The 13,158-nt window shown below is 43.4% G+C and overlaps 1 protein-coding gene across 2 annotated transcripts in view; it reads left to right on the forward strand.

Moving 5' to 3' along the window:
• Positions 1-481: 481 nt before the first annotated feature.
• LOC109204846 (regulating synaptic membrane exocytosis protein 1) overlaps positions 482-13,158 on the forward strand; it is a 66,229-nt gene continuing 53,552 nt past the window's right edge. The window contains exons 1-2 of one of the 2 annotated variants that reach the window (XM_019366968.2): positions 482-1,355; positions 5,395-5,469. In XM_019366968.2, coding sequence (XP_019222513.1) covers positions 1,195-1,355; positions 5,395-5,469 — 236 coding nt within the window. In that variant the 5' untranslated portion in view covers positions 482-1,194. The remainder of the gene's footprint in view (positions 1,356-5,394; positions 5,470-13,158) is intronic. The other variant, XM_019366967.2, reaches the window with a different exon arrangement.

A 13,158-nucleotide genomic window follows, 5' to 3' on the forward strand; every position in this document is an offset into this window, starting at 1 on the left:
TCAATTAAAGCTCCTTAATGAAATATAAAATGTATCCTAATCAAGTCTAAATGTGGTTTAAACTCTTGAAACAGACAACAAGAATAAATTAAGAGCTACATATAATTCTATAGTAATATGTAATTATAGTGTATCAAAGGGAAGGTTAGCCCCAACCTCGACTCACTTTTTTTAATAGATATTTTCCTTCAAAATATCCCGAAGCTACCCATTTTTTTCTCCCACATTTTAATTAGGATTATGAACCGGTATGGAGTGAAAAATACACCAGAACTTTTGTTTTAAAACACAACGCTATGAATAAAAGGATTCGTGTTTGGATGCGGTCACACAGCATTAAACCCTCACAGTGGACCCTTAAAGGAACCCTTTATTTCCCGTGTGTGCTATAGACAGCCGTGAGCGCGCATCTTAACAGTGAGTGGAGCCCCCATTCTCAAATGAGGGCTGCGCACTCCCGCCGCAAGAGGAGTGAACGCGCTCGAGGGGCTGCGGTCCCATTGACTGTTCCGTCTCCCTGACAGCAGCATCAGCGGCGGCGCTGGAAAACAAGAAGTCGCCGCCTCGCCCCGCAGCCAAACAGCCGGCCCCGGCTCACCGAGCGAAGACCTGAGCCGCCTTCGGGGGACCCCCACCCCCCGCTTCCCCCTCCTCCTCCACCTCCTCCTCCTCTCTGCCCGGCCTGAAGGAAGGAAAAGAGGTCCTCCTCCCGCGTGTCATCATCCCGAGCGAGCGTGCGAGCGACCGCCGGAGACATGGGCTCCCCGTGAAACGGAGGCGGTGGAGGGGAGAGGCGGGCGGGCGGGCGGTGGGAGGGGGGAGAAGACAGCGGAGCAGCAAGAGGGAGAAGGAGCGGCTAAAACCGGGAACCGAAGCGCCACATCCACCGCTACCACCACCACCACCTCCTCTACTACTACTACTACTACTACCGCAGCTAGCGCCGAGCCCGCTGCCGCTGCCGCCGCCGCCCTGGGTGCCCCCCGCCACCGTCATGGGAACTCCGCATCAGATGCTCCAACCGCCGCTTTGTCCGTGGGCCATGTCGTGATCCGTGGGCTCCGCCAGCGGGTTTTCTATCCGTGATCCCGACCGAGGCTAGGAGGGAAGAGGAGGAGGAAGAGGAGGAGGTGGGAGAGAGGGAAGAGGAGGGGGGGCAAGGTGGTGGTGGTGGTGGCGGCGGCGGCGGGGAAGATGTTCGCCTCGGTGGGCCCTCGGGGCGGCCCGCGCCCACCCGTCGCCCCGGCCATCCCGGAGCCGGACCTCAGTCACCTGACGGAGGACGAGAGGAAGATCATCATGGCTGTGCTGGCTCGGCAGCGGGAGGAAGAGGCGAAAGAGGAGGCCATATTAAAGTAAGAGAGGGAAAGCAAAAAGATAATGTGAGTGTGTGTGTGTGTGTGTGAGAGAGAGAGAGAGAGAGACTAGGCCTGGGCAGTTTCCATTCTGAAGTCCATGAAAGTCTGCTCTGTATGGACACAGTGTGACAGCTGCAGGACCCGTGCTCCTCTCCACTGTATGTGATCATGTATGCATGTGTGTATGTGTGTGTGTACATCCTGCAGGTCCCTCCACACACTCACTCACAGGCCCACGTAGCCTGCAGCTCTATGCCGGAGGAACCTCACAGGCTTTAGTCCATGCATGTCCAAGTTCACAGATTTGGAACTCTTCTGTGGGGAGGCCCGCTGGATGTGAGGGCTCAGGTGTAACTTGTTAGGGAAGAAGAAGAAGGGGAAGGGGTGTGTCACCCAGCAGCAGCAGCAGCAGCATCCCCCTCCCAGATGAATCATACACATTTCTTCTGCACTTCTTTCCTTGAGATTGTCATCATCACCCAACGCCACTGCCCGAGTCAGGTGGAGAGTATTTGTACTTCCCCTGAAATATTTCACTGACAGAGCTGCAGCAGGAAATTGCAGGAGGCTCAGTGAAGCCTGGCACTGAGAATAGTAAAGCCCTCCCTGTTGGCTTTTATCTGTGCAGCATCCATCTCAACAGCTGCTGTTCTCAGCTCTGGGGTGCGGTTGAGCCTTTCCCAGCCTTATGCACTGTATGTAGGCCAGTGCTCTTGCAGCAGACATCACACAGGCTGTTAAAGAAACAGTGGGCCTCTAGCAGGGAAGGAAAAGGTGCCTGTGTCATGTTATTTTGAATCAAGAGTGACTTACATCGCTGTGTGTATCCTGCCTCTTCTCCCCCACATTAAATGGAGAAAAGTCTGCTCCAGTTTGTTGCAGCAATAGGCTCAGGAACGAACCTATATGTTCACCCCCCTCCACCATCCCCCACACTCCTTACCCCCCCCACCCCAGGACCAGAAAATGCATCAAGTTTAAGCGACGCCTTTTCTCATGTTTTCTGCATGTTATGCACGGGAGCCACACGCTTACATGTGCAAATAGAAAGGCAGAATGACCCACCTAAGAGAGGCGCTCCTCAAGCTTTACGTCCCTGTTCTATTTTAAGCCTCTGTGCGGAACGATGGCCCAGCACTGGAACGGAAGATCGATTCATTGCTTCTAAAGAAGGAAATGTCCAGTATATAGCTGCGGCCCTAAGTGGTTATGCATCATTTTCAGTGATGTATTAAAGAGCTGTGGATTCACTCATGTCATAGTGAGGAAGATGCGGATAAGGCGGGCTGTCAGCACACACATGTCCAAGCCTATATAGGCTTCAGCACTGTTTCCTCTCACCAGTGTTTGGATTGAGTTAGCAAAGCTGTGTGTATGTGTGTGTGTGTGTATGTGTTCGTACGATTGGGTCTGCACTGAAAAGCTGCACTGGTTGGTTGACTAATACATGCGTGCTAAGTGTACCAGGAGTAGGGAAGTGTGGGCTGTAATGCAGAGAGGCAGAGAATACGCTCCACTTATGAGCTGTTTAAGATATACTCACATCAGTTTACTTTCTATTAATGTGCGTATGTTCACAGTGCATGCGTACAAACCTCACTTTAAAGCCACAGCAATAATGGGCATGATTTGTATTCTGCTTTCAATGATCTGAGGTAGAAAAATGGAAATCAAAAGCAAAGGAAAGTAGCACAGTTCAATAATCGATGAGTGGTGTCTCTGGCCACACTCTGGTTTAAATTCAATATAAATGTGTGCATTTTATCCGGTGTTAAGCAGAAACTCCATGGCCATTACCCATTAAAACGTGGTCGCTGGTGACCCATCTAGGTTTAGAGTTATTGTTGGGTTCAAAGCCACATGCTAAATTGTAGTCTCATACATCCATTTTGGTATTACAGTTTTTCTTCTAAAAGCTTTTTCATTTCAGTGTTCCATCCATCCATTTTCTCAAACATTGTCTAATTCAGAGTTGCCAGTCCTTGCTGTGATAGGGCAAGACCTGGGGTACACTCCTGACAAGTCACCAGACTATGGGAGTGTCACAAAACACGGAGTGTACAGGTAACAGGACCCCAAAAGCAGACTCAGCACACCAAAGCTCAGAACTATGTACAAGTTTTATTTAACTGAGGAATCTTTTAACAAAGCTAAGGAAACGAAAAACTAAGGCTCATGCCGCGGGAGGGGGGGGATGAGGAGCATGGAGCCCAGGAGCGCCGTAATCGGGACCGTGGGGAAACTGCAACAGAAAGGGGAGACACAGTTAACAGCAAGCAGGTTGCCAGGAGCGAAACAGCTAGACTCCATAAATTGCCGACGCTTACAGGTAGAGCAGGACTGTGGAGTGAACGCTGGTCACACTGGGAGGAGACTTACGGACTGGCAAGGAGAAGCCGTCAGAGCTGGCTGAAGTAGTCCTCCGGTGATTGCCTCAGATGGGACGCAGGTGGTTTGGAGGCGGCCCAGCCCGAGGGTGTGGCCACCGCAGCCTCCCACAGCTCCCTGGATGCCGAGTCAAGGACCGTGACAGGGAGGACTTTGGCTGCTCCAAACAGGCAAAAACGTCAACTTAACTCTAATCCTAGATGCACCACCTAATGGGTGTACAGTGTAGAAGTACTGTATGTTAAAGGTTCCTCAAATTGATAACTTATTTTTCTATTTTTATAGAGGGCTCTCATGTGTTACTTGTCTCAGCTTGAAGACAAAAAACAGAGGAAACACCAGAAGCTCAAATAGATGAAGAATCTTTTGTTCTATACATATGTGATATGTTCTCAAATTTGACTGCTGACCTGGTTAGAGTTAGACATGCACCTCTTATGGAATTTCTGCTTGTCTGACATATTTAACAGACGAACTGTGCATGTATGAGAGTTTATTTGAACAGTAACACCTTCTAGAAAGACATCTTCTAGCTTCTGAAGATGTGCTTGCTTAGCCTGTGCCTAAGATACAGCTTAGTAGTTCTAACTGTCATGTAGGCTATGAGGGCGCTGAATTCTGCCTTTTGTATGAATTACAAATAAGTTTTAGTTTCATATAATATTGAATCTATTACTGTACCAAATATTAGGCTGTGATTTTAAGCTAACACAGTGGAATCTTTACCATGAAATATTCAGCCTTGATGCTTACTATGATGGATTACACAACCCAAGGATGTTTCACTAGGAGTTTCGTACCATGTACAAAGTAAGACAGTACTTTTTTTTACCCCCTTTTTTGAAAGAAATGTCATATTCTATACCAGGGTAACCCAAGGTTCTCAAAGCTACCTTTACTGTCACTGTATAAGCACTTAAACAGTCAGTAGAAGATATATCTCGATTGCTGATGTGCCAAAAGTGTCTTATAATGAACGAGTGGGGTACCCACGGTATTGACAATAAAAAGAAACGTCTTCTGTTTTAGACAGCGTGGGTGTTGGCGGGGAATTCTCTCTTGAGTTCCCTCTGTGATCAGACTGATCAGAGCCTGCTGTTCATGTTTATGGATGAGATGGTTTTGAATCACACTGTGGATGTGTCAGTGGACATACTGAAAGCATGTCAGTGTTGTCTAAGGCCCGTCATCGATGCCTGGCCGTATCCTGATCGCTCCCAACATAAAAAGTGTTGATTCAAACCTGTTTCAAGCAGATTTCTGCTAAATCTGAACAAGTAAATTTGAAAAAATAAATAAATAAAATTGAATAAGGACTGAGAAAATAATGCCACATTAGGAAGCTAGCATGTAATGTACCAAAATGAACCAATATGTAACTGAATTCTGGACTAATTGTCATTCTTAGGTGTTTCAACTTATAGGAGAGAAACTTTAAGACAAGTCTGCCATGCTTTGTCAGACAGTAGGATTCAGGGCAGATGCCTCGTAGAAGTTATAAAGGGACAGATGTGAACTTAACCCTAGCCCTTACCCCAAGGCTGCCACTGGTGACTTGTTGGATGTTAGGAGGACGAAGCACATAAATCAGACAAAATCATAGCAAAACGCTGGACTAACTGCACTTTTCTAACTTTGTTTTTTTCAGAGAAGAAAAGCCTATCCAAGCCCGAACAGTGAACCTGGTTGGACAGAAGAAACCCCCGCAGCAAAATGACGTCCGGTGAGTGCCAACAGCTGCTCTTTAACCACCAGGTCAATACCACCCCATCGATGTGGAACTGGCCCTAAGTTGCTAAAAATGCGAGCTAACATTTGCTTTTGCGTCACTTTAGGGTCACGTTGCCTTTCTGGCCTCAATCTCCAATCAAGACGGTGTTTCTCATGTTTGTTGTGAAATTCAGTTTTACACCTCAGATGAATCAGTGGTATTAAAGATAAACACACATGATGGTGACTATTTTTTGCAAGTGTGACTCAAGCCATTATTATGCAATTTGCATAATACCTTAAGTGGAACAGAAATACACGGCACATCATTTAGACTTTTAAATTTATTTTTTATATTTATTAAACTTTTATTTTAGCATTCTGTGTCTCTAAGACACACACAAACAGACCAATTGCTGTCTGTCATCTGTCAGGCTGCAACCTACAGAGCTTCCGCTGTAAAGATGGACATGGTTGGTCTGATGAGTCCAGTCCAGAGCCTGAGTCATTAGAGACTAGCTGATGTTATCTTCCTCCTCCGTAGAGTGGCTGGCTAAAGGCTGGATTCAGATGCTCTGCGTGTCTCACAATTTGCTTGTCTCTTCTGCCAAAACTGCTCGTCTGGAGGAATGACTTCTATCATGTGGTTGTGTGACTTTTGCGTCATCTTCCTCTCACATGTTCGAACAAATTTATGCAACATGAGGCATCATTTTCCTTTAGAAAAAAACCACCTAAGATTCTTAAATCCAAGTTTCAAAAGCAAATGGGATTTATGTTTTGTTTTCTTGCCTTCTAAAATCAGATGCAATGTTACATTTTTTTGGTTTCGATGCGGATTTCTGAATTTATACAATCTTTGGCATTTCAAACTTGGTGATGGCAGAAAAAAACTTCAGGTTTCATTAGAAAAACCTTGAAGATTGTCAGGGAGAGTATAGTGATTTGATTTCGTCCATATCTCAAATGCTTAGCAATCCTCTCTTTGTTTTAGCTGTATATAATCTCTGCTGTCTAGTAACCTATAAGTGTTCGGTCTTTTTTATAGAGTTGTAAGCTAGCTGTGATCCCTGTACTCTTCTGTTGAGCTGTGACGTTGAGGCCACAAAGCACTGAGGGTTATGGGAAATGGTGCATCCTAAAGACTGCTAAAAAGCTGAATTAGCAGCAATGTCTCAGCTGAAAGGCTTTATCGTTTCCTTTAGAAAGAATGGGAATGTCAGTGGAGTATCTAAACTAGGTTTAGTTCTGGTCATGTTTACTCACTAGATTTGTTGGTGGAAGCCGGTGCTGTACACAAACTTTTAGCCTGGATGCATGCTTCTGAAGACACATAAAACAGTTTTAGGTAGAGATGAAGAATGAAAAGAAGAAACTGCTATGTTCACCTACTATGTAACATAGAGAAGGTAAGCACTGTCCCCTAGCTAGCATAATGCAGCTTTCTACCTGGAAAACACTCTCCCTACATACAGTCTGAAATGCTCTTCAAGCTAACTGGCTGTTAGCTGTTTGCTGGCTGCTTGCTAGGTGAATCCAGTGTCATGTTACTGTGTGGGACATTTTGCTGACATGGTTTGGGTACATTTGACCCCTTAGAGGAGGGATGTCAAACTCATTTTACATTGTGGGCCACATACAGCCCACTTTGATCTCTAGTGGGCTGGATGAGTGAAACTCCCCCTTTCTATAAGTGTAAAGAAGTGTAACTACACACTTAATCCCTGAGACATCTTAAGTTATTAAATTACAGAAAAAGTTCTAGTAGTTCATTGGCCAGACTAACCTGTTATTATTAATGGTAAATGGTAAATGGCCTGTATTTATATAGCGCTTTTCTGGTCCCTAAGGACCCCAAAGCGCTTTACATATCCAGTTATTCACCCATTCACACACACATTCACACACTGGTGATGGAAAGCTACGTTGTAGCCACAGCCACCCTGGGGCGCACTGACAGAGGCGAGGCTGCCAGACACTGGCGCCACCGGGCCCTCTGACCACCACCAGTAGGCAACGGGTGAAGTGTCTTGCCCAAGGACACAATGACCGAGACTGTCCGAGCCGGGGCTCGAACCAGCAACCTTCCAATTACAAGGCGAACTCCCAACTCTTGAGCCACGAAATAGAAACATTTTGTTAATTCACTAAAAATTCATTTTTTCTATGTGGCCCCACTGTAAAAAACTGAAACTCCTGTAGTAGATAGTGAAAAAACAGGAACTTTCCTGTCATTTCAGTGTTTACTTACTTATTTACTTTTGTGTCATATGAATGGTCATGGGGAAGGTCTTTATCAGTAGCAAAAGCTGTTCCACCTTTTAAAATACAGTTAAAAGTCCAAAACGTATGCCCTCTTTCAAAACCTAATGTAGTGGGCCAGATTTGGGATCCCTATGTTTGATACCCCAGCTTTCGGGGAAAAAGCCACTGCAAATCAAAGTAAAGTTTTTTGGGGGGATCACCCTTATCCTCTGACTATAAGACACATTTATCCCAATGGAGTGGTCTCCTAGAATAACACTACCCCCATCTATAAGGTATATGGGTCCCTGAATGGTTTGATTAGTGTCAAAATCATCAGATCTCAACCCAGTGTATAATGACTGGGGATTTTGGACGGACATGTTAAATCATCTGTAAGCTATCTTCCTGTTCTATAGATATATAACCAGAATACAACTAACTTGAGCCCATTAAGTCGAGTCTCCTTGAGTCATGCTCATTTGCCAAGACTCATTCAGATTTGATTCAATGTAAGTTTACGGGTGCATGAGATGAGACCTCTTATTCATCGTATTCCCACTGTATTTTGTTTTATTTGATAAAATATCGATATTTGGTGTCCCTGTATTGCTGCAGAAATTATTGCGAGATATACAGTACCGATTGTTTCTTCCACCCCTTGTCAGTACTTTTCAATAGAAATGGTATATCGTCAGGCCGAGCTTTCATCTGTAGGGTGAAGGTCCTTTTATTCAGTATGTGATTAAATGTTTTCATGGCATACCTACAAATAATGCTTATCAGTAAAGTTGCTTCTTCCTGCCATCTTTATTCCAACTTTGCATCAGGTTTCAAGAATAGTACTGCAAATTTTTTTGTTGTAGTATTTTCTTGGTTTCTTAAGGAAGTGAAAGTAAAAACTCAACATTAACCACTAGAATAATGTTCAGCTTTTCAATTGGCATCCTTTAGTTAAAACAGTACAAAGTTATGAAAAACTGGACGCAATCTATTATTAAAAAAGTCACCTATGAGTTTGATGCAGGATTGTATGAAGGAACGTCTGTTTGCTGAGCTTGTGCAGTCGTTTGTTGGCGAATACGATAACAAGGCAATCCAAGTACGGCAGAAGCTTGATCATGATACTCGCGTCAATCAATTATCTAGGAAACTCCAATGGTTCTATTGCAAAAACGAAACTTTCATGTGTAGATTTATTGTGTGAAATATACTTTGGGCTTTAGCGTTGCCAGCAAAGCCTATTTACTTCTACAAACTTGTAAATTGAACACTCCAGTTCATTTGCAAGCTTTCCAGCAAACATCCTACTGAGAGTGCAGGTGGTTAGAGGTTAGCTTTCTCCGAAATAACCCTTCCCATCTCATCTCCAATTAGTGGGAATTGGATGCTTGATGGGTTGGTCAGAAACAATTCTTTATAATGGAACTGCTCAGTGATCATCTTTCCACCGCTGCGTGTGTGTCTGTCTGTGTGTGTGTTTTAAAGTCTGCTTATTTGATCAGTAGTCGTTAATACAGACCTGAATTGCCAGTTCTGCTTTAAAAACACTCTTTGATGTCATACGAGGACCCCCGTATTCGCTGGCTTATTTGTGCGCTGAAAACCGGGTTTCCATGCATTCCTGTTTGCAGTGACGTCTGCAGCCAGAAATTGTTTTTTTCTGCCACACAATGATCAAAGGATAAAGCTTGTTTATGTGCTATTTGCACTGTATGTGTGTTGGAGTGTGTGTGAGTGTGTCGCTGGATCAGAAAGTGAGGTGGGATTACAGAGTAAGTCAGCTGGAGCACATCTGCTTCTCTGAGGAATCCCACAATATGACCCTCATTTTTAACATTATACAATCTGCGCTTTTCCGGTTCGTGTTCCCCACGCAATTCCTGTGAACACCAGACATTACAGCACTATTCCTTCAGCCTTTCATGGGCACTGGATAAACAGAGATAATATCATGTCTGTAAAGCAACCGCCGGAATAACTGCTGAGCTACTTCAAACATACATGTAATTTCTGAGATTTGGTTAAATTAAAATAAAAATGCATTGAGCAGACACCACCTAGCAGCATCTGGGGCCTAAAAAATGAACAAAATGTGGAAATGTCAAAAACTTCACTTCCTAGAGTGGCCAATAGAGACACCATAGGATTAAAATACCAATAAAAACAACAATTAAGTACAGCCTGGTGTGAGTAAATGATACTTTCCTCTTTCATAATAACTTTATTTTGTTGGATTATTTTTTAACCCGTCCACCTGGATAGTGGTAAGACTTAAACTCAGAGATCAGTGTGCTTTCATTTACCGGTGTGGTGAGGGAGCTGTAGCCAAGCACTGTCTGCTAGGCCTTGAATTGTTCAGCTTTTAATTTTTACTGTGATTGATAATCTGTCCTTAGCCGTAACTGGCTCGTGATAGGATGAAGTTTTTAATTCCTCACCAAACACTAGGCTGCACTTGGGTTGAATTCATAGTAGTACTATAGCTTAACATTACTCAAAAATGATCTTTTCCAAAAGAATCAAAAGTTTTGTATTTTCCTCTTTGCAAACATAGTGTCAGTAATATTTAGCTGCAGCTAAAAAGCTACAGCAAGAGAAATTCAAACAGTGCGTCTAGCACAGACAGTCTAAAGAACCTAGATAATGTGGTACCTGGTTTATGACTTTTGAAGTGTTTTTAGCTTATTGTAGCTTATCATAGTGGCTAATAAGCTGATCACCTACTGACCTAGTTGAGTTAGCATTGTTAGCCAGAAAGATTAAGTCTGATGAACAGGATCTATTGCCAGTTAGCAGCATATAAGGCATCTCAGCTGTGGAATTTTGCTATTATTTAAATATGTGTCTAATGAAGTTGAGAGAATACGATTTGTTTATTTAAATAACATTATGGTATGGTGCGGCAGGCTTTTGAGCAACTCGATACGAGCTGATCAACTAGTTATTATGTACACCTCGGTATAGTGTTTACTCACTGGGAATGGGAATTCATAAGATTTTAGAGATTTTCATTGGATTCTCTTATCGATTCTCATTGGCTCATTTGCGTTGCAAAGTGTGGTCATGTTGGAGGAATTCCCCCTCTTTGTTGTGATCAGAGTGGAGTGGATGTGGAGTGGACTGCATCACTTTTCTTAAAAGTAATGCAGTTCGTTACTCCCAGGAGACAATAATTCACTATACTACTCAATACATTACTTTTGCGTTTTTCTGTAAAATGACCTGAAACACATTGTTTTATAATTAGCATTTAACAATTTAAGCCATTGGGCTAGAGGCCAACACTAACACAAATCCCTATCCTAATGAGGACACACGTATGATCTTTCTCCTAGCATTTAGGTGTGAACACAAAGCAAAGATGGAAACCAACACAAAGAGACTTTAAAGCCATCGCCATGGTGATTTTACTGTCGAAAAATGAGCTGTAGAAATGGAGGCTACAGTCTGACTGTTCATGCGTTTGTGACCTGTTGAAGTTCAGGGTCTGGCTGCTGGGCTGGGGTTGGCATTCACTCAGCTTTAACATCACTCTGGGTTCTTGGCTAATTTAGCCTTAGCATGCTATCTGTGCAGGTGCCCAACTGTAATCAGCTGATTGTAGCTCAAGTACAAGTGGAACCGATAAGCGGAATCGTTAGGCAAACAGACTACTGGGAAGTGGTTCTATACAAGAACTGGTTCTGGATTGACATCTCTATAACTCACAGAATTATTGTAACAACCGTAGGAAGGAAACCTGGCTCGTTATTGTCAGTTTATGCCAACCGTTTGTCAGGTTGATTAGCTCAGTAGTCACAGCAATGGACTTCTGGTGAGCTGCTGGTGGAGCTGCTGGTAATCTGGAAGCTGTGTGAGAAAAAACATTTTGTTCTAAACTTGAATACTGTGCCCTTTTTCAGTTAATCTCATGTCTTCTTTTTCAATCTATTTAAAACCCCACCCCCCCAAAAATAAAAAAAATAAAACCAGGAGTTGTAGCGTTTTCTCTGTCTGTATGGGAACAAGTAACCCTTCAGCTGTAGTTAATCACCATATGTAGGGCTTTCATCCAGTTATCTTACTATTGTCACATGTACGTCAGTAAAGAACTTGTGTTATTTTAAATGAGTACATTTTGTTTTATTAATATTTTATCATATTTTGTGCAGTACCCTGTGTTTATTAGAATACTAATTTGCCAAAATTAATGGTCTTAATAATTACCCAGGTTTTTATGAAATTGAATTTCAGCTTTTTTTTGTGTAAAGTTGTTGAAATAATTACATGACATTTGGAAGTACAGCCTTCATAATATTGAGTGATTATTGTCTCTGATTAGGGTTGACACTTTTTTGGACAGTTCCCATAGACTGGTTACATCTTCATCGCTCCCTCAGAGCTAATGTAGAGGCAGCATGGACGTACTGTAGTGTAAGGATGTTTACACCTCACATCAACAAATGTGGTTGGCCAGGTGTCCCCTGATGGCAGGGTACCATGGCAGTGGCCCAGCAGCCCCGTAGTAACCTCGGTGAGCCCTGGGATTGGCGAGGAGTCACTTCCTTACTCCCTTCAGGGATTGGCTGTTATCCTGGTCTTCCTGCAAGTCTCTGCTCCAGCGGGAATCTGGAAGGGACCTGACACACGCTCACATTTCTGTATGTGTGAGAGGTTTCCATGTGTACTGGATAAGACTCACAGTGAGCATCAGTTATGTGAATAGTTTTGACTGGAAGTTGCTATACAGACTTCAGCAGAAAGGATGGAAAATGTATGATATGATTAGTGTGACTCAAACAAAGACGTTCAAGTGTGTAGCTTAGTGTTGCACTGGAGAACGTTTTTTGTCATGAACCCAAATATGAACCCTTTTTCTGAAACATCACACATGGACCATGCACATGTGCTTTTTGGAGGGTCCATTTGTGGTTTTCAAGGGGACTAAACTTCATTCTTTTTCTCAGTGACAATCCGTTGATTGTCACTGAGAAACAATCAACTTATTTGCCCTTAAACCTTTGAACAGTCGCCACCTTTAATATGTAAAAAAGCAGCAGACAAATTTAGTGAAGAAACTACTAGAAAAATCACAATGCAAAGGGAAGAGAAGCTTCTGGAGGCAGCAAAATAACTTGCATTATGCAAGGGTGCTGGGTCAAAATTTCTTTGAATTGTTACTGGAGGGATAAGGCTTGTACAGATCAGCTCTGAATTTGTTTCAGATGCATGATTTAAATATACCCTACCCTTGGACGCCACAGCGACTCATCTGCCTCCACCTCACCGTATCCCTGTGTGCCTCTTTCACGCCAACCCTCTGTATATCCTCCTTTACTACATCCATGAATCTCCTCTGTAGTCTATCCTTTCATCCTGCTTAGCGGCTCCATATTCAACATCCTTTTCTAATATATCCACTAGTTCCTGTTTTAGTGTGTTTGGCATTTAGTTTTACTTCCTCCCCCATTGTTAT

Source organism: Oreochromis niloticus, linkage group LG13 (genome assembly GCF_001858045.2).
Source record: "Oreochromis niloticus isolate F11D_XX linkage group LG13, O_niloticus_UMD_NMBU, whole genome shotgun sequence".
Taxonomy (NCBI): domain Eukaryota; kingdom Metazoa; phylum Chordata; class Actinopteri; order Cichliformes; family Cichlidae; genus Oreochromis; species Oreochromis niloticus.